The sequence below is a fragment of the Centroberyx gerrardi genome, chromosome 23, assembly GCF_048128805.1.
Source record: "Centroberyx gerrardi isolate f3 chromosome 23, fCenGer3.hap1.cur.20231027, whole genome shotgun sequence".
Classification (NCBI taxonomy): Eukaryota; Metazoa; Chordata; class Actinopteri; order Beryciformes; family Berycidae; genus Centroberyx; species Centroberyx gerrardi.
Genome location: NC_136019.1, coordinates 21,175,608 through 21,198,861, shown reverse-complemented (window position 1 = coordinate 21,198,861; position 23,254 = coordinate 21,175,608). Strand labels below are relative to the sequence as shown.

At 42.3% G+C, this 23,254-nt stretch overlaps 1 protein-coding gene across 1 annotated transcript in view; it reads right to left on the bottom strand.

The window, feature by feature from the left end:
• Positions 1–23,254, bottom strand: part of adam19a (ADAM metallopeptidase domain 19a) — a 123,263-nt gene that overhangs the window by 35,450 nt on the left and 64,559 nt on the right. The window contains exons 4-5 of the mRNA XM_071926069.2: positions 13,272–13,350; positions 4,416–4,492 (exon numbers count right to left, since the gene is read on the bottom strand). Of these exons, the coding sequence (XP_071782170.1) occupies positions 4,416–4,492; positions 13,272–13,350 (156 nt within the window). The remainder of the gene's footprint in view (positions 1–4,415; positions 4,493–13,271; positions 13,351–23,254) is intronic.

The following is a 23,254-nucleotide window of genomic DNA, read 5'->3' as shown; positions in this document are numbered from 1 at the left end:
TAGCTACCAAGGTGAAAAAGTTGTGATTGTAACCTCAACAACATGCTATCAACAGGACTCTTCTGCTAATAATCTGTGACATTTTCATGAGAAAACATTTTTCTTTTCTTTTTTTGCTATTGCAGATTGAGTTTCGCAGTTTTCGAAACTCAAACTGCATCCACAGAAAATCCAAGCTCCGCCCACACTGTTTGATTGACAGGTGATCTCTGGGAAGTGCAGTGCAGAAACACCACAGCAATGAGGCTGAGAACCAAAGATGGAGACTAAATTAAAAAACACCACACTGGCTGTCCTCGGATCACACTTTGAGACTGAAAACCAACATAAAAGAAAGGGAAACAAATACATTATGAAAAAAACCTTTACATGGACTATATTTCTGTTGAATAACCATCTCTGTCATGACCTTGGAAGAGTAATAATTCATGCAAGCTCCGCTGGCTGCGGCCTAAGACGCATTTGAAGCGTCGGTGCAAAGCATTTCACCTTGTCTGTAAACCTTTTGTCAAAGTGTCTGTTTATCTCACACCAGCCAAAATATGCACAAAGGGAATCAAATTGGTTTTGTGGAACGGGACGTGCGCGCTGTTCTGTCCGTCCACACCGACTGGCCATATGGGCCCAGTTTACCTCGGAGCCATGGTTTTTAGCAAATAGGTTTTCTCTGAAGTAATTATGTGGGCGAGGCTGCTTCACAATTCCCCCCCTAAAACCATGTAATTCATACTGAGTCAATACAGAACACCTCGCTATGGCATGAAAGTTGCCGGCAGGGGAAAATGAGCCGGGAGGGAAAATAAAAAACACAAACAGCTGCTGGAGGAGTGGAGATAAGAACGGGGCAAAAAACCTGAACAAAAAGTTGCGGTCCAAAACTTTTGTTATTCTGGGAGCGACGGCCTCCAGCGGCGGGGGTACATTTTTTTTGCAATCATGAGATTTTTCTTTTGCAATATCATCACTTCCCTGCGAATATTGCAGGGTCATGCAATTTGGTCATACACACAAAAACACCCTCAAATCCTTTCAGAGAATGATTATTGAGTGGATATTTTCATAGATCTCTAGCAGAATAAATAAAGCACTTCACAAGAAAACCATCAAGTTTGTTTTTGCGGCTCACATTTCCCACCAGTCCCCGTGCTTGTACCGCAAATAAACACAGAAAACGGTGCAAATTGCCTTGCAGTTTTTCCCCCCCCAAAAAAAACCTAATCAGAATCAAGCGCACAGCTGTTTGCAATAATCACAATCTCGATAATTAGAGAAACGTGTGAAATCCTGCGGGGCTCGACTGTGTTCATTGTTCTGTGAAAAGAAGCTTTGCTGCAGAGGCTGTTGACTCAAATAGTTGCTGATATAAAGTGTACTTTAATTATGACAAACTGACCCTTGACAGAACTCTTTCATTACGCCGTTAACGTTCGTCACACCGCTCTCTCCCCACTGAATCATAAAAAACCCTGCTAACCTTCTCTTTAGCCCCTTTTTTATTTCTTTGTTCCTGCCCCCTCTCTCTGACATCATCATTTTAGGGTCAGAAATACTGCCATGGTTTACATTTATATTTCATATCTTAGGCCTTTAGCTGACGCTGTTTTCATGATGAGTTCCGCTCCTTGATCGCCCAAAATTATAAGCGACCAGAATTAAGAAGTGCAAAGGTGAGTTAGCGCCCTTGTAAGATTCTTCTGACAATCATATGTGAGCGAGTGCCAGGAATAGTGAGAGAGATTTATTTATTTTTAAAGCGAGCGGAGCAAGCAGACGGGGCGGAATGTTTAGTGGCAAGAGGGCGGCGTGACGTACTTCTTGACCTCCTTACGATCGCTTGCTTGTAATGTTAATGATCTAGGCATTGAAGCTTCTTCTACCGGTGACCTCATTTGGATAAGAGCGCCAGCCAAATGACTAAAGTGTGACATGTCATGTAAAACGGCGACGTGTGGAATTCTCTGTTGATCATCGTTTCCTCCATGTGACTTTGCCAGCAGAGGATAATCTCATTAACTGCAGTACATGAACAATAACCTTTTTAGTCTGACATAAAACGCTATGAAGTAAATGCATCGCATATATCATGGTAAGTACCATCGAGGTTAAATGAAGAGAGGGGGGAAGAAAAGCAGAAACTAAAGGGCAAAAGATAAGTTTTGTTTTTGTCTCTTTTTTTGAATAGACTTCTGTCAGTAAGTTGGCCGACTCTTTCCATGACTGGACATTTAAGGAAGCATTTACATTCTGCCGGGTTACAGATCTCGATTCCCCCTCACGTCCGTTCTGTTCCCATCAAACCTGCTGTCACCGAGCGGCATCTGGCTACCTTCCCAGATAAGGACAGAAACCGAAATGAGTTTCGATGGGATGTGTCAGCGCTATAAAGAGTCTGTATCAGATACAAATTAATGAAGATAAACCAATTGTCACGAAAAAAGAAAACTTGCTGAGACGCTTATCGGTTCGGATTTGCTGAGCTGGCTTTTAAATTAATTCCTTCTAAAGACCAATCTAGCTAGAACTTGACGTCTCGCCGGCTGGATCAAATTCATGAATATATTTTCGGGGGGGCTCACTTTTTGGCATCCCTGCCAGGAGAAAGCTCCGATCTGAGCACTCAATATGCAAGGCGTTCCACATTAAATTCTGACTGAGGCTGTGAAAATTTAAAGACTTCTAAAACGGCTGCCTGTATCCCCAAAGAGGATCAAATTAGTGGGTTTCATGAGTATCCAGACTTGCTTGGGGGTCTTTAATAAAAAAAAATAAAATAAAATAAAAATTCCAATAACAAAGTCTAGTTAAAAGACAAGTTCTGACAATTCAGGTTGAACTTTCTCCGTTTTGACAATATCCCTGCCCGGGGTAACATTCCAGTGTAATACCAAAGTCTAAATCCAAATGTGCTGTGAGTTCAAGGCTCAGTGGCAAACTTTAAAGCTGCAATATGCAACTTTTAAAAAAAATGAAAATATATATAAATAAATAAGATATATTCTGCAGTATCAGTCTGTGTCTGTCTGGGACCCTGTGTGTACATGTCTTAGCCCCCGTTTGCCTGAAATTGGCTTTTCAATGATGTTGATGTGGGTGTGTCTTATGGGCGTGGCCAGTGGTGAGCTGGTTGTGGCTATCAAGGTGAGGCTAGTGGCCACAGAAGCATAGCAACTAGGATTGGACCAATATGGGTTTTTGTTTTAGACTGAAGTCGCTGATAGCCGATATTTTGCGCTGATAATCAATATCTTTAAATTTGACCATTTTCATGCCAAAAGATGAAGGTGTTTCCCACAGAATTTCATTCCAAATCATCGTTTAGACCATCATGGGACACTAAAACTCTCCATTGAAACCCAGACTAATGAAATTCTTTTAGGGTTAACAGCTCCTTAAAGCAGGGTGACCCTCTTCACATATTCAATGACAGGGACATTATGGGATAGGCTACATTAAGCCTTTAATTTGAGAACTAATTTACCAAAAAATGCTGAATTAAATGAATAAATGTGCAAAAGAGGTTTTTCCAGACTGTTTTTCCAGATCTGTGGTCAGGGAGGAACCTCCATCATATCAGAGGTGGACCACACTGACTGGCTGATATCTGATATTTAATAGTAGGCCAACATTGGTCCAATATATCAGAAAACTGCATTCATCCTAATAGCAACAACAATAATGGAAGAATGCAGTAAGAAAAGAAAGAACAGCGAAGCTAAATGGAGAACATCAGAGTTGCGTTTTTTTTTGTTTTCCATCTGCTTCTTCAACATCTGTGGAGGCTTTATGGATGCTAGTTACCTCAGCCTCAAGTTAGATGCTGCTTCAAGGTAGACGGCTCATCAAGATGAGTGACAAGTGTTGGGGCGGGAACTTGACCAACTGAGTGGGAGGAGGGCGGGACTAACAATACACTTCCTGTCACAAGAATTGGATATTGTGGCCTTAAGTTTGAGTACTGAATTGAAATCAGAATCAGAATATTTTTTTTCTTCAAGTACAAAATATGAACTGGAATTTGTCTTTGTGTTACTGCATTGGCTGTAGCTGCACCATTTACACAAAGACACGTGTACGGCAGTCCATAGAGGACACACATGAACATTTTGTTTCTCTTTTGTTATGTAGAGATAATGACTTAATTATCTCGTTATGACAAAACAAAAACTACTATTAGTTTGTCGTGATAACAAGATATTTAAGTCTTATGACAAGAAAACGACTTTTGTTTCATTGTGATAACGAGATAATTAAGTTGTTATGACGAGAAATTGACTTTTGTTTTGTTGCAATAACGAGATAATTAAGTTATCTCGACATAAAACATTTTTTTATGTACGTTCTCTATGGACTGCTGTACACGCTGTACACTCATGAGTGTGTAATCTATTGTGACATATTAACAGTAGTTACTGTACCTTACTCCCGAACATGTGCTGAGAGCTACCCAGGATTCTGTGTGTCCTCTTACGTGGCCGTGGTAGAAGCAGTGATCCTGAAAGAGAAAACGGGAGGAGGCTGGAATCAATATCTCATATCTCATCTTGAGGAAAGCATTAAAAAGCTATGATAATGTTTATGCAGACGTGCCTCCGGTGCGTCTAATGACGAATTGATTCACCGGATCGATTCAGCGGGGAAAAGAGTCCCCAAAGCGGGCGATGCGCTCACGTTTCACAACTACAACTGCTAGTAGAAATGTTGCCCGCTGTTTTTGACAAATGGATATGACAAATCGATAGAAATGTGCAAAAGCTCCCTAAAGCGTAATTGTGTTTGGATGAACGCTGGAGCTCGGCCACTGAAACGTCACGTCGAGGCTCTTAAAAGAATTTAACTGACTTCCGACGAGAGGCGGAATTTGAGGAACTTTAATCAGAGGAGGCAGGATGCTCGGGGGTGTGATGGACAAGCTTGTGAAATCAAAGCCGTTCGGGTGACATTTGAGTCACTACTGTTTGAGACTTGTTATCGTTGAGAGCCAATATCTCGACACTCCCCTGATAAGTAACATTAAAATGCTGCTGGGGGAAAAAGAAATATTCTGCTGTGCACATCTTTGTTTGAAATTCCGGCAGAGATTATGAGAGTGTGGTGGGTGTCACTTGACAGCTGATCTTTTTTGTTCCCTTATATCCTTTAAGCTCATTTGTTACTGAATGCTTTCTGTTTGAATAGAAAAGCATGCCGCATTACTTATGGAAATAAATAAATGTGTAATGTGTATAAAATAGTCTATAATCCACAATGTCTTTGGCCAGCATGAATGTGTGGAACTGCCTGAATGTGAGGCAGGATGCTGCTGCAAAAGTGCTTAGCTGACTTTCCCTGAAAAAAAAAAATACAGGTTAAGAAAATGAGAAGTTATGTGATTATTTTTTAAACGGCGTAAAATGAAAAACCAGGCCGGCAGCCTGAGGCACCCCTTCCATTACCAAACACAGTTTAATCTCTCCAGAGCACTTAGATTTAAAGTACCGCGGTTCAAACGGTGGAAGTATTAAAAAACGGACCTCACATAGGGGGTTTGAATCAATCTTTGTCAAGAAATAATAACTACATAAAAAGTTGGAGAGCCCAAAAACAATGGAATGTCAAAAAGCCTTCCTGCGCTGCTCACACCGTGTATTCATGTGTACAGAATAAGGTCACTCTGCTCTAGTACAGTGTAGGCTGTACCTGGAAGCGGTAAAGAAAGGAGTTTAACAGAAGAAAATAACACTTTCCAACTTTCCATTTGAGTTTCACCCGTGATATCAGAACAAAGATATCACTTCTTGGGATATGATGTCAAACAGCAACAATGTCTATCAGCCCTCAAGGCACACCAACATGGAAGAATAATTATCAACACATTTTAGAGAGCGAGGTTTAAATTGGGCAGAAGTGTCAATTCTTGACTATTTAAAAGTCTCTGTCAGCCCATTAGAGCGTGAAATTAGCTCATTTATTTGAGCAGCGGCAGCGGCAGTACACGCTCCTTCAGAGCCAACATACAAATCAATTGTCAGTCAGAACTTTCCCTGCCAGTCCAGAGCTGACATCAGTCTCATTAGATATGCCGGACGTGATGCGGATACGGTCCAAGAGAGGTTGCCCACAGTGCCTCGTTTCAGGTGTTGGGGGGGAAATGATGCCATCTGTGAATACACTGTAAACCAGTGCAGAGAACCATTGTCGCGTCCTGACCGACACATGCAGGCTGTATCCATTTACAGGGATCCTGTTTGTAATTCAGGGTGCGTCACCAACACTTGGCACGGCAAGTATGTTTGCAGCAGTTTATTCAAATTCTGGAGCATTTACTCCTTTAGTTCGGTTCACTTGGCCAGGTGAGAATAATGCCTTTTGAACTCAGGTGGCACCAAAAACTGCTGTCTTAGGGAAGTGCAGTGTGGCTTGTTGAGCGAGAACGTAATCCCACCCAACTACAGGAAACGTCCCCAAAACGCAAGAGTTTCTAGGTACGTGCCGGAGATGGATCTCGATCTTTAAGCCCCTACATGTAGAATATTTACCTATCATTTCTCAAATTAATTTGATAGCATAGTATCTACATAACTGTAGAAAAATGAAACCATCGCCATGAAAATTGGTTTATTTGATGTGTTTATTCTATTTGGCCCAAGGTATGATTTCCCATGAAATGTGCAGGCTTGACTTAACCATCCAAAAATAAGAAGAGGACTCACTCTACTTGGTCTTAGGTGAACAAATACACAGACAAGTCCAGATGCTGTCTAATACCACAGCACCTAGCTAGGTGTGCAGCATCAACTGTTGCTGTAGTTGAAGTACAGTTGAAGAACAAAAGATCCAAGTATATTGCTACGCTCCAGTAGGTTAGCTGTCTTTCAGTATCATAACATAGTAGCCATTAGCAAAAATATTTTGTTAGCATTGACCAAAACACCTGTTACACAAAACTGCTTTGCTAGCTCAATGTACTATAGTTGTAAGTCAATATTTGCCAGCAAAACGCATACATTAGCCACTGTAGCTGCAAACACATATTGCAAGACTGTAACACTGGTCAAGCGATCATCACTCAGTACAAGGTGAGAAAGCGCTGTTTCATTAGAATTGAGCAAACCTAATAAATTCCACCTGTTACGCAAAACTGCTTTGCTAGCTCAATGTAGTTATAGCTAAAAAAAAGCGTCAAATTTCCTCTCTGTGTTTTTGAATAAAGCCTGTAGGTCGAGGTGGTCAGACTCTCTAGATCACAATACAAGCAAAATCTGACTTGGGAATGTTCAGACCGAGTATAACAGCTGCATCTGACACACATGTATCAGAAAACATTATGTACTTTGAAACTTTACATCAATGGTTTATGTGTAAATGAGCTTGTCAAACATAAATGTTTTGAATAAGACAATGTTCACAGACTGAGTTTCACAGTCACAGGAATAAGCGCTGGGAGAAAAAGCAAATAAAAGTCATTGGGACTCTTTCTATCCAGCTAATTTGCATATCGCCCAAATCTGCTCTAAATAGCTGTCAAATTATCTAATTACAAATGCAGCCACTTGTGCTCAATTTAAATATTGGGCAATTGTCTGGAACTAATGTTGCCGTGTGGAGCACTGTGCCAACAATTCAATACAGGTTATAGATTATGGCTAAAAAACTCATTCTATTGTCCAATTGAAGTGTATTTTGTATTTGTATTTTGTATTTTGTATACCGTATTTCCTCTAATAGTGGCCCGGGCCTTTATTTACCTCAACTGCAGAGGGTACCAGGCCTTTATTGGAAGCAGGCTTTTATTAGAGACAGGCCTTTATTTCTAATTCCCTCTGTTTGATAAGTATATTTGCTCATATTTTAGTACGAAGCCTCCTTGTTTTCTGATCTGCTTCTGTTGGGGTACGTTAGGTAGACGTTTTTTTGTTACTGCAATGCATTACGATAATTACGGTAATCGACGACGGCATGCTCCAGAGACTTCCGCCGGCCGAGCCGTCTTGTGGCACTTGTACGTTACTACAAACTACAGTTACAAACAGGCACCAGGAGTTTACCGGTATCCACCGTTGTTTGCATGTAAGCTGAAGCTAACTGAAGCTAACTGAACCTGGGCGCCGATGTGTTCCCGGTGATCCGGCTGAGATTTCGGCGGGGGTCCGGGGCTTGGATCGGGAGGATCAATGCGTGCCGTGGGCGCGGTGGAGAGGCAGCGGCGGAGAGAGGAGACAGACATGGTGCAGCTATATACTAGGTTTTGACCTAGTCTTGTTTCCTTTGTTTTTTCCCCCGGCCTTTATTTGTTCGTGTCGACGACTTAATTGACTACAGGCCACTATTAGAGGAAATACGGTACTTTTATTATCCCCGTGGGGAAATTTGTCCTCTGCATTTCACCCATTCTATACACACACTAGGAGCAGTGGGCAGCCGCAGTACAGCACCCGGGGACCAACCAGTGCCTTGGTCAGGGGCACTGACAGGAGTATTAACCCTAACATACATGTCTTTGATGGTGGGAGGAAACCGGAGCACCCGGCGGAAACCCACACAAACACGGGGAGAACATGCAAACTCCACACAGAAAGGACCTGGGACGGACCGGGGTTCGAACCCAGGACCTGGGTTGTATGAGTAAGGGAAAGAGAACAGGCCAATTTCCATATTACAGAAAAATTCTATCCACTGTAGTACATGTTGAGATAATAGTGGTGAGAGTGAAACCTAGGATTACAATAACCATTATTATACATTCCTTAATTAAGATGATTATAGACACCAAAGACATAGACTACAGCGCTCCATGCTAACAGTTTAACATACACTATGTTGATTGATCCTGGGCTACTAGCATTATCTCAAAAGTGAAAAAATGAGAAATTGTAGCAGCTCTAAAACAAAACAGTAAGTTATTTTAAATTCTATGCGGCTAAATCTGCCAGTTTAGTAGGAGATATTTCTTGTATTTAATGTCGGAGATAGCTTCACAGAAAAACAGGTGGCAAGCTCGAAACTAAAAGCGGAAACTAGCTTAGTGCTAGTTTCAAGCTCGCCACCTGTTTTGTCTGTGAAGCTATCCAATGTAACAGCTTAAAGTATCAAACCCAGGTATATGAATTGTACATTCTTTCCAATAATTATCAGCATTTCGGCTCAGTCTTTGGCCGCTCCGGCTAGAGACGAAGCAACAATTAGCCAACCTTTCCTCTTAGCCTCAGCTGCTAAAGTTACACTAACTGGATGGACGTTAAGACAAAGATATAAACTGTGTTCAAACCGGGAATATAGGCTCTGACTGGACCTGTGTCTTGCTTAATAAAATAGTGTTTTGAACTAATAGGACTTTCTTGGAATGTGCTCTTGTGGCCTAGCATCTGTAAATGCAACACTAAGTGGTAATCCTTGAGATCCTCATTTTTTCAATAAATCATTGTCAAAATAATTGTGATACCTTGGTATAAGTACTGTAGACAAATGAGACCATGGTGGAGACAGTTGGTAGCCTCTATCTCTCATAAATGGTATTGTTAGTGCTAAGTGTTAAAATGAAGACCACATTTCCCATAAACTCTGTTGCTTCCTGCCCCCCTCCCCCTCCCTGAAGAGTTTAAACATGTTGAAAGGTTGGTTTCTCCATTGGTCTTTCGCTCCTTCCATCATCCGCCATTGCCAGACACTCTGAAAGCTTTAGCCCCATTTGCTCTGGAAGAACAGCACCCTCTTCCTGTTTTGTGCCATAAAGCAATCCAATACAGCAGACCTGACTTGTTGGCATACATTGTAAAATACAGTGCAGAGGGCAGTAGAGGCTGCCAAGCTTTTCAGTGGCGGTCCTGTTTGTTTATGGTCATTACACTAATGTCTCCAAATGAATGTGGAAATAACTTATGGATGTTAAAATGCTACAGATAGCACTTTTAAACACCATAATGCTGAATGCCACGTATTCACTGAGGGACATTGAGGCTGACATCTTCCCGTGGCTGCAGGTCTATATCGGGGTTTATTCCGGTGCTCGGGGGGAGCCACGTGAGCGAGGCACCGGGGCGATCGATGTCATGCTTGTTGTCCTCATTATCCTCAACCACGGCAAGTTTCAGACGAGGCTCCAGGAGGAGGAGAGGAGGGGATGTGTAGCATGTGTGTGCACGTGCATGCGTTCTATGGTGCATTTCAGGCTTTTTTTTTTTTTTTGGAGTTGATAGCGACTCTGCTGGTTCCAAGCTCCAGCAGCAGCTCCCGGTCTTTCACACCACCACTGTTTCCTTTAACACACGCTCCAACCTGGCTGATGAACCCCGACGCTCCGACCCGCCACTCGCGGCTTGTCTGACACGCCGCTGATGGCGTTAATAAAGTGGCTCATAATTTATGCATCACTTGCGGCGGCGGCCCCCGTGCCATTCGTGACGCCTCCCGCATCGCCGTAATAAATGCGATTAAAGGGAAAAATCCACCCTCTTCCGCTGTTAGATCTCATCGGCCTGTGATGTTCGATACATTCCAGGAGTTATTTTGTGATGGAGTGTGCCCAGACTCGACCTTGCTCCTCTGCTAGTATTTCAGTTAGTGAGTTTCAGTTAGTTTTTTCTTTTTGAGTTTTCCCAGCCGACAAAAATTGTGGTCCAACTGTAACTTAATCCATACATGTTATTAATCTATACTGACTGATATGCAATGCAATTGTTGTAGCCTATTGGGAATATGTGATATACTGTATGTGCTTATGTGTATGTTAATGTGTTGTCTAATGTAGCGTGCAATGGAATGGAATGACAGCAACTTTTTTATGGTCCAAGACAAATTTCTCTATGGAAACCAATAAGTCTAAATCTAAATCTAAATCTAAGCCTAAATCTAGATCTAAGCCTAAATCTAAATCTAAATCTAAATCTAAGCCTAAATCTAAATGTAAGCCTAAATCTAAATCTAAACCTAAACCTAAACCTAAATCTAAATCTAAGCCTAAATCTAAATCTAAACCTAAACCTAAGCCTAAATCTAAATCTAAATCTAAATCTAAGCCTAAATCTAAATCTAAACCTAAATCTAAATCTAAGCCTAAACCTAAGGCTAAATCTAAATCTAAATCTAAATCTAAATCTAAATCTAAGCCTAAATCTAAATCTAAACCTAAACCTAAATCTAAATCTAAGCCTAAACCTAAGCCTAAGCCTAAATCTAAATCTAAATCTAAATCTAAGCCTAAGCCTAAATCTAAATCTAAACCTAAACCTAAATCTAAATCTAAACCTAAACCTAAGCCTAAATCTAAGCCTAAATCTAAATCTAAATCTAAATCTAAACCTAAATCTAAACCTATACTCTTTCCCCATATTTCCTACCTACACAGTCTACTTAACATAAAATGTAATTGTTTATATAGCAAACGTTTATAGAACCCCACAATTCTTTACATTGCATTTTATTGCTTTATTGTTTTTACTTTTTACAGTTTTTATTGCTTATTTTATATACTATTTGTGAGTTTATATTTTATTTTATTTTTCCCTGCTGTGTCCTACAGTATTACCGATGCTGCTGCAATGACCTAATTTCCCAACTGGGATCAATAAAGTCTCATCTTATCTTTATTTTTCCTGTGTTATTGCAATGTAGACGTGGATTTAATAACAGTGTAGTGCTGCTGTACTGTGCTTATGCTAACTGAACATGAAAAAGTCATACTTCTCAGCCAGATAGAGACTGATTTGACTCTGGAATAATGGCTGACAAAATTAATCCCAGCAACCATTCTGATGTTGAACAGATGTTGATACGACAGCCTGCACAGACGTAGAAAATCCATATAAATACAGCTCCAAAATGAAAGTGTAGTCTTCCATGTCAGCTGCTTGAATCGTCAGGGCCTGAATATCTTTCTGATATCAGTTCAAAGCAGTTTCCAATGCTGTTTTAATATGATTTTTTACCGTGCCGTAATATCTTTTTGAGAAAATTTTGCGCTCAGCTTGCTGGGATAGGTTTTATTTGGCTGCATTGCCTAAACTGTGGTGATTGCTTGAGGTGTTTCCATTCTTCCTTCAAGTTTGTTTTCCTCAATTCTGGCAATGCAATACTGAAATACACTATGGAATGTTTGTACTAATTATTAAAAAGTAAGATTAAACCACATATTAGGCCTTTTGAAAGAGAAAAAAAGTGTAAAAAGCTTTACATATTTAGCCTCAACCAGGGGCCCGTCACACAATGCGAGATTAGTGGATTAGCACGCTAATTTTGGGCTTCACCCTGGGTCTTCAGTCTGACAACGGTGGCTCACTTTTAAGCGGGGTACATCGCCACGGTAACGGCTGCACACGTAACCTGCCCCCGAGAAGTCAATGCATGAAGTAAATATTCAGTTCCAACAACATTGTGGTACCACAGCACTTTGGTGGAGACAGGTGGAGTTTTTAAAGTCAGTGTAGTTTCACTCACTCCAATGATGCACACACACACACACCCTCCACACACACACACACACACACACACACATACACACCCTGAGGATTGCTTTGAGTGATCGGTCCTATAGATTGCAGCTATATTCCCGTCACCGTCAGCCCTGGGGAACGTAAGGCCGCTTTTGTGAATAGAAAATCTTTCCAGAGCCTCGGTGTGCAAGAGTTGGATAAGGTGCTCATATTTTGGTATCGATTCACTGTATAACTCATCAGTACATTACATGCGGGGACACATGCAGTGGTCCCCAGTAGCCATAGTCTGGATGCTGGGGTGACAGAGCCAGTTGATAGTCACCTTTGTGAGACCAGTTAGCCAGCGTAGACCATAGTAAGCACACAGTTGTATAAATCACTCTTATAGTGGAATCTGAAAAGGATTATTTATAATCTAAATCCTACATGATGTGCAATCCTTCCACTACTCTGAAAGTACTCAATGAAGAAAGAGTTTTGGCATTGTGTCTCAACTCTGTGGAGGTGCATTTGCATATGTGTGTGTGTGTGTGTCTGTGTGTGTGTGTGTGTGTTCCTGTATTTCTATATTTATGAGGACCAAATGTCCTCACAAGGATAGAAAGATGTAGAAAATCCTACAAGTTTTACTTTGTTTAAGGTTTTCTTTTTTAGGATTAGGACTTAGGTTTAGAGTTAATGAATGAATGTAGTCAATGAAAGTCTTCACAACTACTGTATAATACAGAGAGAGAGAGAGAGGGGGAGAGAGAGAGAGAGAGAGAGAAGGAGAAGGATAACAACCCTCAATGGAGAGTAGCCTATAAGTCGAAAAAGAGTGACAGAAGAAAGACATATAACAACAGACTATTGCTACAGACTTACAGTGTAATTGGTGGCCACGGTCACCGGTTGCCCATCTTCTGTATAGAGGGTCTCTGTGAAGTCTGGACCTAAGAGCTCCCTGGGAAAGAAAAGGAGGAGGGGGGAAAGACATGGAGGTGGAGGGTTAAGATTTGATAAAACGTAACTTTAATTCTCTCTGTGGGGAAATTGGGTTGCTGCAGCAGCACCGTTTCCACTCAGTGGATCGTCTTCTACCAAACTCTACTGTTTACACTCTGACCTGACCGTCTAAAACTAGATCACTCCGCCAGTAACGCACTTTCACCCCACAGCAGTCTGTGTTGCAGCAGAGAAAAATAGTTCTGTGATTTCCTGATTAGTGAAAGTTTGCGTAGTGGTGGAACTGTGTCATGAAATCAGAGCTAATTTTAATTCATTTACTTTGCAGCTTTCCGTTTACTCTCAACTCCTCTGTGGAGATATTTTGACAAATTCCATTTGGACTCATTGTTAGCAGCAAGAGGCAACAAAGTTTGCTGTTTCAACCAACTGCTGACTCTGGAGCCAATATTCTCTGTGGGTCCAAGTACTACAGGTATGGAAGAGACAAATTATATATAGGTCCAAAATCACCAAACTAATCCTTTAAATACAGCAGCAGCACAGCGCACAGAAGCAGAGAACAGAGCCAGAAAAACAAGCTCACCTTCAGCTACCTGACATCTTCCATTTTCCAATTCACACAGACAAAAGGTAAAAATGAGTGTCAGAGTGCAACATCTGTTAAAGCTCAAAACCTGTTTTTCATTTGGATTTGATTTAAAGTTTGAAAAACTACAAGTTATAACATTTTGAGGGTGTGCACAATAATAGTAGAGCTTAATGTCAAGATATATGAAATATATGACAAGTTAGAAGATTATGAGAAGATTAATAAAGCAAATATGAGAATTTAAAGCTTACACACTTTCGCAAAATGAGAATCATATTCACATTAGCAGGCCATACATGTGTACAGAAAGAATCTAGGCGTGCAGATGTGTGTTGTAACACAAAGGATCTCAACATGGGATCCGGGGACCACCGGGGGGCCTTGAGGGGGTTCCAGGGGGTCCCCAGCAAACTGATGAATTGTTAAACTTCACCATTATTTCATTTACAAGAAGTTAACACAATTAGAGAATGTAGAATATAGTTGGTCATAGTTTGACTGTTATCTCTCTACCCACAATACAGACAGTCATGGAATACTGGACAAAATCATATCTAACAATACAAATATTCTCAGATTTGGGTCCGAGAGACAGATCCTTGATATGAAAAAGGTTGAGAATCACTGTTGTAAAACACTATTGACCTTATTCAATTTACCAGTGTAGATAACATACAGAACCTGCAGATTTGTATATGTGCATAACTAGCTGTTCACCTTATCAAACTCCAGATGGAGGAATCATAAGTACAGTGCCAGTGTGCAACTGATCAGACAACATACAACCTCCAAAAAAAAACATGTTTCCTGTACATGTCAAACGCTTTGTATTTCACCATTAGCGTGCAAACCCACAGTAATGATAACTAACGGCTTGATGTTTGAGTCGCTCAGTCTTACGCTCTACTTGCCTACTGGATCTGAGCTCAGATGAAAGCGCCAAGTCAGACAAAGCTTCACTGATATTCATAACATCTTTCTCTGCTCGCTCCTCCTTTTGATGAGCGACCCCTCTATCGCCTGTCTGTCGTCGCCAAGTCTGATTGGGAAAAAAGCATAATCTCCTCAATTAAATGTTGGATCAGCGGGAGTTCTGGAGTTCTTTCATCTGGATAGAGTCGGGCATTGATAACATAGCGAGAGCGGAAGGAGGGAAAAAATTATCTGAGGGCCTTTGTCGCGATCTTATCGAGTTCGACGCATCTGTTGGACGCTTATCTCCAATCGCGCCGCCAAACTTTTCCTTATCCGCGCAATTTCAGGACAACTTTCGCCACTGCTCGACTGAAAGACAGCGGAAGATTTCGGAAGAAAAAAAGGCGAGAGTTTATTGTTCGATGGCTCCTCAAAAGGTCACCGTACAATAAAGATGCATTGGATCCATTTTAGCCTGTGGGAGAAATAGGTGACATTTGTCATGTCTGGGGACAAAGGACTCGGTTGTCAAATGCCAGGACGTCCCCGGACGAACGCCTCGGTGTCAGGCAAGGTGGCGGATCAGGACGTCTGGCCTTATTCAGCCTCTGCGTGAGGTGGAATCACCGGCCAGGCGAAAGAGCCTCTCTGGCAGTAGAAACGGGCACACGGGAAGACGGACGTGAAAAGATGAGCCCAAGCTCCATTTGGTCCCAGGAGCCCTATTGTATTATTCATTGAGGAGGATCGTAATGGAACATAATCCGGCTTTCTCACCCCTTTTACTGCAGACAATTTGCTTCGCCATAAAAAAGATTGTCTTACGTGGCAGTCCTCTTAAGTTAATTCGATTGAAGCTGGTAGACGGACTCCGGCGTGTGGAATTCGACTCCGTCTTATCCGGACAGTATTTACATAGGCTTTTTATCAAAGGGAGGAAAAAATTGCTGATTGCTTTCCATGGCGTGTCACCCTCTCTCAAGCCTTGAGCAGAGTGAAGAGATAAAAAAAAACGGTGTCAAATATCACCCACGGTTTAGTGGAGGGATTGGCATACCTCCAAGCTCCAAGAACATTGGACAAAATGTTGACCTACAATGATATATGATACATGACCTTTGAGCTGGCCTAGAGCGACACAGCAGAGCATTTCTAATCGGGTTTCAAGACGTTGATAGTGAATGTATTTGCTTCCTGCATTGCACTCAGATTTAGATAAGATTTGGTCAGTTGACTCACTGAGGAGGAAGCTACTGACATTTCTGGGGGAAGGCAGTTTGTCTCTGGTCCTGCAGCGCCAAACAGATCATGAATAATTTCAACGCTGATCTTTGGATGAAATCTCAGGGCCAAAACAACTGGCTTTTGGTGGACAGCGAGATGGAGAGAGTGTCTCACACAGTGCGACAAAATTGAAGTGCCAAAGATGTTTTATATTGATTTTGTACTCGATGGTGTCGCATCAGAATGATGATGTGACATAAGACAAATGACGGAAGAGGATTAGGGCCACATGTGAAAAATGTGTTTGAGTTCTGAGTTTAAAGTCAGAATTCTATGAAAAAAGTCAGAATTCTGAGATTAAAGGAACACTTTGCTATTTTTTAACCTTATCTCCATATATTGGTCTTCACTAATACACCCGTCTCCAAGACACAGAGCGAGTAGACAGACATGGTGCCATCTCATAGCATAGCATTAGTGAGGACCAATATATGGAGATATGGTTAAAGTCAGAATTCTGAGAAAAAACGCAGAATTCTGAGATTTAAGTCAGAATTTAAAGTCAGACTTCTGAGAATAAAGTCAGAACTCAGAATTCTGACTTTAAACTAAAAAAAAACTCAACTCAAATACATTTTTCACATGTGGCCCTAATCCTCTTCCGTAGATCTCAAATGCTGCTACTCAAGATAAATCACCAATATGGAATAAAAGTGCATTATCACTTCCAGAAAATATGATGATTTAAATGCTACAAACCCATTAATTGGAATATCTGTTTTCTGTGCTCTACTGCTCATGTGCTACACAAAGCCAAAAACATTAAAAAAAATATTAATTCAGATAAAGGAGACTAAAAAAGTGTTTTTGGCGAGGATCAAAGGAACGAGGAACCTCACATTATTCTTGAGGTAAACTCTCCGTGGTTTCATCCTCATCCTCCAGACAGCCCTATGAGGACAAACTGTGCCGATCTCGCTGTGCCGCATACTGTGCTAAACACTGTCATCCGCCGCGAATGCTCATTAAAAAAAGAGCCGGTGGATGTGGAACGACTCATCTGCAGCCCTGATATTGAATAATCACACAAACACACTCTTTTGCCTTTTTTTCTCTCCCTCAGACCGTCGAGCTGCAAAAACCACACAGGCAGCCGGGGTCAAACCGCTGTACGGATTCCGAGAATAAAAGTAATGGCTTCTTTTTTCGAGGCGGGTTAAAGTGGGAAGGCGCACAGAGCTCTGGTGCGCCGATATAATTCGCTCTAATGAGCCGGCCGAGAGGGTGAAAGGCTGGACGCGGCGATGTGTGTGTGGATGTGATCGTGTGTTTATACCTATGATCTTTTCTCCTTTGGTTTCTGCTGGGTAGCCAAGCCATATCAAGGACGGAGGTTACTGTCAGAGGTGAGGGAAAACTAGTAGAAGGAGGTTGCTTCTGAGATCTCATGCTGGATCTTTGAATGGACAGACTCAATAGAGACAAGTGTTGCTGCAGAAATGGAGACAACATGTTGCTTGTGTGGGACGACCGTCATTGACAGTGACTGGAGGTGAACTGTTCACCTCATGACTGGTGTAAGACAACGAAACCTCTCACAGAATCAGGTGAAACCAACAGGAAGGGTGGGACACCATAGATCCTGCGAGAAGACAAACCTGAAGCCACCGTCAACAACACACAAACCTCACCTGTGTCCTGTTTAGAACTTTGAAACAAACACGCTTTCTTCAGTCACCAATTACTAAGAGCATGAAACCGGTGTTTTCACTGTAAGCACACAAACGCATCGCATGGAAATGACTAATAGGTAATGACAGAAATATTCTGCTGTCTGAGAATGACTTATTCAAGAGACAAGCCCGAGGGACTAATAGGAAAACAAGGAACGGCAAAGCCGGTGAATGGCTCTGTTAAAGCAATACGACAAAGTCTTCATTATTTTACTGGGGTCAGGTGAATGGGACGATCACATGCTGAATATTAAATAAGACCTTGAGGTGTAGATGCTCTCAGACGAAGCCTTAAAGGAGAACACAGTCGTATTGTCTTTAGCTTTAGCTCTTGAATATACAAAAATATACATATATGAAACGAGAGAGAGGATTTCATCTTGCTCTCTACACCTCCATAGAATTAACTGTAAAGGCTGGAAAAAGAAGGAGAGTGTGACTTTGATAGTATCCATGGTGATGTCCTGGGGATCAGGCTACACTTTCTGGTCTGGCGCTGATAACGCTGCCATGATATACAGGCGGCTGCAGCTGACCTGGATGCAAAACGTTCCGGTAAACACCATACGAGTCACTGTCGATGACATCAGAGATCCCAGCCTTCGGGCAGAGCTGCTTATCGCTGTGCTGTCAGGTGAAAACCTTTTATCTCCACACATGTCGACTTTTCAGGAACAGAAGAAAAACAGCCTTGTTTTTCAGCTTGACGATCATGTGTTTGAGTTTATCCAGCGGGGTTTTGAAAGGGTTTCATTGTAGAATCTTCTCAGCCACGTAACCCTTCAAGTGAAGTTGAAAGATTACAGAGAAAACTGGAGTTATGTTTTGACATAACAACGGCGCTACCGTATGCTCACAAACACTATTTCTCTGTGACTGTCCTTGGATATTAATAGTATAACAGGAATTTTAAAAAATTCAATGGTATTGCCCATTTAGCCCTTAAGAGGAGGTTGTGTTTTTATCATTGTCAAGACTTTTTTAATTCACTTCAACTTCCCTTCAGACACAAATTCCCTCAGCCCAAAGAATTAAAAAAAGCACATTTGATTTGATAAAGTAGTTTCATTAAAATTAAGGTTTCTTTTGGAAGGACATGGGGTCATAAACGACTTGGCACAGGAAGCCATGGTGCCAATGGACCGTGAAATGTTGCTGCCGAGGCATAAAAACAAAAGTGAGAATTGAAAGCTGAGGGGCGTTGTTCCCTCCTCTAGTCTCCAACCGGCTGCCATCTCCGCCAGTTTGTCTTAGAACAACATCTCCAGTATCTCAAATTCATATCAGTGTGGTGCGAGAGGAAGCTCAGCGCGGTCCCTGGGAGTGATACCTTATTTCTCTGAAACGCGCGCCACCGCTCCACTTTGGTTAAGGTGTGAAACTATCTCAGCGAGGATGTGGTTTTTCGCTCAGGCTTTCGAGAACTGGTTTTACTAAAGCAACGTCAAGCTCTACTGTAATTGGCTGCGGCAAGTTTTGAAGCTGTTGCAAAATCCCGGACATTTCATGAAAGCAATAAGCCACTGTAGGCTGCGATTTTAGAACATTTAAGAGGGTTTTTAGGCCTAAAAACGCCTGTAAACCAAGGCATGTCATGGCTTATTGCTTCAATAATACACACTTGCATGTTTGCAACAATTAAAGTGAGGCATTTGAAGCATACCTTAGCACCGCTCCCTGTGTTGCAAAAATAATTGGCCTCTTTTCTTAGTATTTCTCATGAGCGGTGTTGTGAGCAGTCATGATGGCTGTTCAATCAGCGTGCCGTTATCTGCGGTGCCAGGAACTGCATTAAATCTTTTTATGTGGCTTCAGCGCACTACAAACAGAATACGCACAAAGTTAACCATGAAATTGCTTTGAAATCCCCTATAGTAAAGTGTCAATTAGGTAGTAATTGCCCAACAAACAAAAAAAAAAAACCTCGCTTTCCTCAAGGCCAATCAATACTGGCACGACACAAAAGATTTATTAGCGGGTAGAATGTGTCAGAGCCTGGCATGATTTGTTTTCAAAGGCCACCTTTACAGTGGCAATTTTCCGAAAAAACATCCCATCAAGAGCACATTGTTGTGGCTGTCACTCAATGTCTCCGGTGAATCAGCTGACCTTGTACACGCCGGGCACCTTTTTTCTTCTCTCCTGATGGAAACACACACAACGGCGACAACAACACATCCCTGCTTAACCAGCTGAGCCGTGTTTTACAGATGGGGAGTGAGGCCGTCGGATGGAGAGGGGAGGTGTCATGGAGAATGTGGTCACGCTGTCTCCAGGCCTTTCTGTTTATGTCTATCCTTCGGAGGAGGATTTTGTATTTTTTTCCTCTCTCCATTTTGGAATTGATCCGGTACTTTTCTTGTGCGTCTGCGGTCTCAGTGCACTTTTGAGTCATGATGATGGCTGACAGGATTTTATGGTTTGCTTTGGAGCTGCGCAGATTACAGTTGTGGGGAGAGAGGGGGCCAGTTTGTCTAAGTCTCGCTCGGCTGTGTCCCTGGTTTGGGCCTTTAGGGTTTTTGTGGGGAGGGGAGAGTTAAAGCAGTGGTGTTTAAAATGGTTTTCTAGGGACTCATATTTTCCAAATATGTTTCTTTTTTTTCTTGTAACCCCAAAAGTGATTTTGCAGGCTATTAGGTAGAGCCATCAGACAGAACAAGTATATTATTAAGCCTACCTCACACTGCAGGGCCTTCTGGCAACATTGACATAGTGGTAAATAAAAAGGAGGGTAAACTAAGGCAAACAACCAGCAATATTAACAAAAATCTATTATATATTCAGAAAAGCATTCATTTATGCTTTGTTTTTCCTATCCTCATATGGGAATTTGATACTTCTTACTATGATACATACTATCAATTTAGCCTGAAAAGTGGTGAACTCTACTCTGCAAATAAAATGGTGGATAAACTAGGAAAGGGGTAAAGCTGGGGCGTGTGATGTAGCCTTTCTCTCTCTCTCTCTCTCTCTCTCTCTCTCTCTCTCTCACACACACACACACAAACACACTATACGCTGCAAAGCATACATGCAAATGAGAGGAAACCGACCGCACGTCCTAATGTAGCCCCTTCTACTCTGCTGTAGAAACAGCGTATTCATGGGCCAGCTGAAACAACACAATAAGCCATAGAGCACGGCCAGCTGTTAGCTATGTCTACACATGAACTACTGCCAAGAGCTGGCAGAGAGACGCAGACAGAGCAGGGGGGAGGGAGGAGAGAGAGAGAGAGAGAGAGACTGACCCACTGCCCTACTGACAGGAAAACACGTAGAAACACGCGCACACACCTTCCTTCTCTTTCTCACACACTCTCCCAGAGGTTAAGCATTAACATCTGCGGTCAATCATCTCACTCGAGCCTTTCAAACTTATTTTTTTATCCATTTTCTAGCCCCTTCCCTTCTTCTGTTTACCTCACACACACCCAGACCACACCAGTTCTGGTGACCGCGAACACACAGGACTTCTTCAGTCTACTTAACTGTTTCTCTGGCTGTCCCCCCCCACGCCCCAGGGAGCGTTCACAACACCAGCAGCGTCGGAATGGGCTGATAAACATCTGAGACGGAGGAGGGGGGGGGGAGGGGGGAGGAGGTGAGCGGTTGCCCTCTGTTTGCACCTCTCCTATTTACAGCAACCGTCGAGGAGAAAAAAGCCATAACCATCCCCATAACAGGCCCTTCTGCATGCATAATCATCATATAATGGATCATATCAACATATTCCATGCTTTTAAACAAAAAAAACAAACCTAGAATGACCTAAATTAAATTAAGCCCGACAATAAATCGTGTTTTGCTTAATGGGGCCGAAAGGATATGTTATGCAAACATCCTTATCAAGAGACGTTCGCACAAGAAAAATGAGTCGACGCTTAACGAGGCCAAAAGAGAGAAGAAAAAAGGCGTAATTGAACATTTGTGCATCTCCGACTTGGGCGTATTGTGCGAAGACGCGGACGCGGGAGGGCCGGGAGAGGACATTCATCATGCCGGCAGGGAGGGCCGAGCGCCGCGGCGAGCTGGAACAGAGGTGATAAGGCGACAAACAAATGATAGTGGACGTTTCCCGTAGCCGCGTCGGAAATACCGCTAGCCGGTCTTTTGTGCAGATGCGCGGCGAACGGGGAACGTTTTTCCCGGTAATTACAGTGTTTGCTGTTTAGGAGTCAGAGGTGGAGTTAAGCGAAGTTAATGGCCTCTGGAAAATATCAGCTGCAGTTAATGCAATTATCTGGCCCTCCCCCCCTCCCCCCCGCGGACATCTGGAAGAACTGAAGCAGCATCTGGGGGCGCGATGAGGGGCCGCGGTTACAGACTATAGCAGACAACTTCACTCAGTCAAGGAAACACATGACCGCTATGCTAGAAGAGGTAAGTTTGATCAGATTTCAAGTATGCATGAATATGTTTATTAGTACTAGTATTAGTACTAGTAGTAGTAGTACTACAAGTAGTAGTAGTACTAGTAGTAGTAGTAGTAGCAGCAGTAGTATTAGTAGTAGTGGTAGTAGTAGTAGTAGTAGTAGTACTATTAGTAGCGGTAGTAATACTAGTAGTAGTAGTAGTAGTAGTATTCTCCTGGGTTTCAATGGAGAGTTTTAGTGTCCCATGATGGTCTAAACACTGTTTCAGAGGCTTTTCCACCCTGAAAAAATAACATTCTGGGGGAAAAACTGAATACTTTTGGAATTTTCTTGGCATGAAAATGGTCAAATTCATAGATGTTGCTTATCGGCACAAAATATTGGCTATCAGCAGTTTCAATCAATCGGTATCATACATCAGTATCGTAATAGCCTTCATAAACCCATATCTGTCGAACCCTACAAATTACACTCCATAGCTTCCTGGAAATTGAGCCAGCCAAGCTGTCAACACCTCAGTCAGATCAGATGAATCCTTCCTTGCTGCTTCTTGCTGAAAACGTTTTTAACTTGTGAGAAACCTCAAAAACATCTCCAACATAGTTTTGACTTAACTAACCCCTGAACCTTTCCCATGTGTCTCGTTTCCCTACAGTCACCGCAATGTCAAACACTCAAGAAAACAACACAAAACACACTCCGCTAAGGACAACCTTCACAGCTGACCTCAACCTGGCAACGCGCCGCGGTCACATTCCTCGACCAGGACAACCGGCAGCCTCCATGTTCGTCCCACCGGCTCTAATTGGCCCCAATGCCTGTTCATGGCCCGTCACCCATCGGTGAAGTGTGCTGCCATCTCCCTGAGCTCCTGTCACAGATGAAGGTTAATGGCTTGTGCTGAACGCGGTGAAGACAAGGGGTAATGATATCTTAGGGCGACTACAGTACAGGTTTTCTGAAAGTTAAATGTGAGACTTTTTAAAGACCAAATTTCACCAGTTTCACCTCTGAGAAAAGCAGTAAAGTATGCCTCTGCAACCAGGGAGATTTCTCACTAGAAAA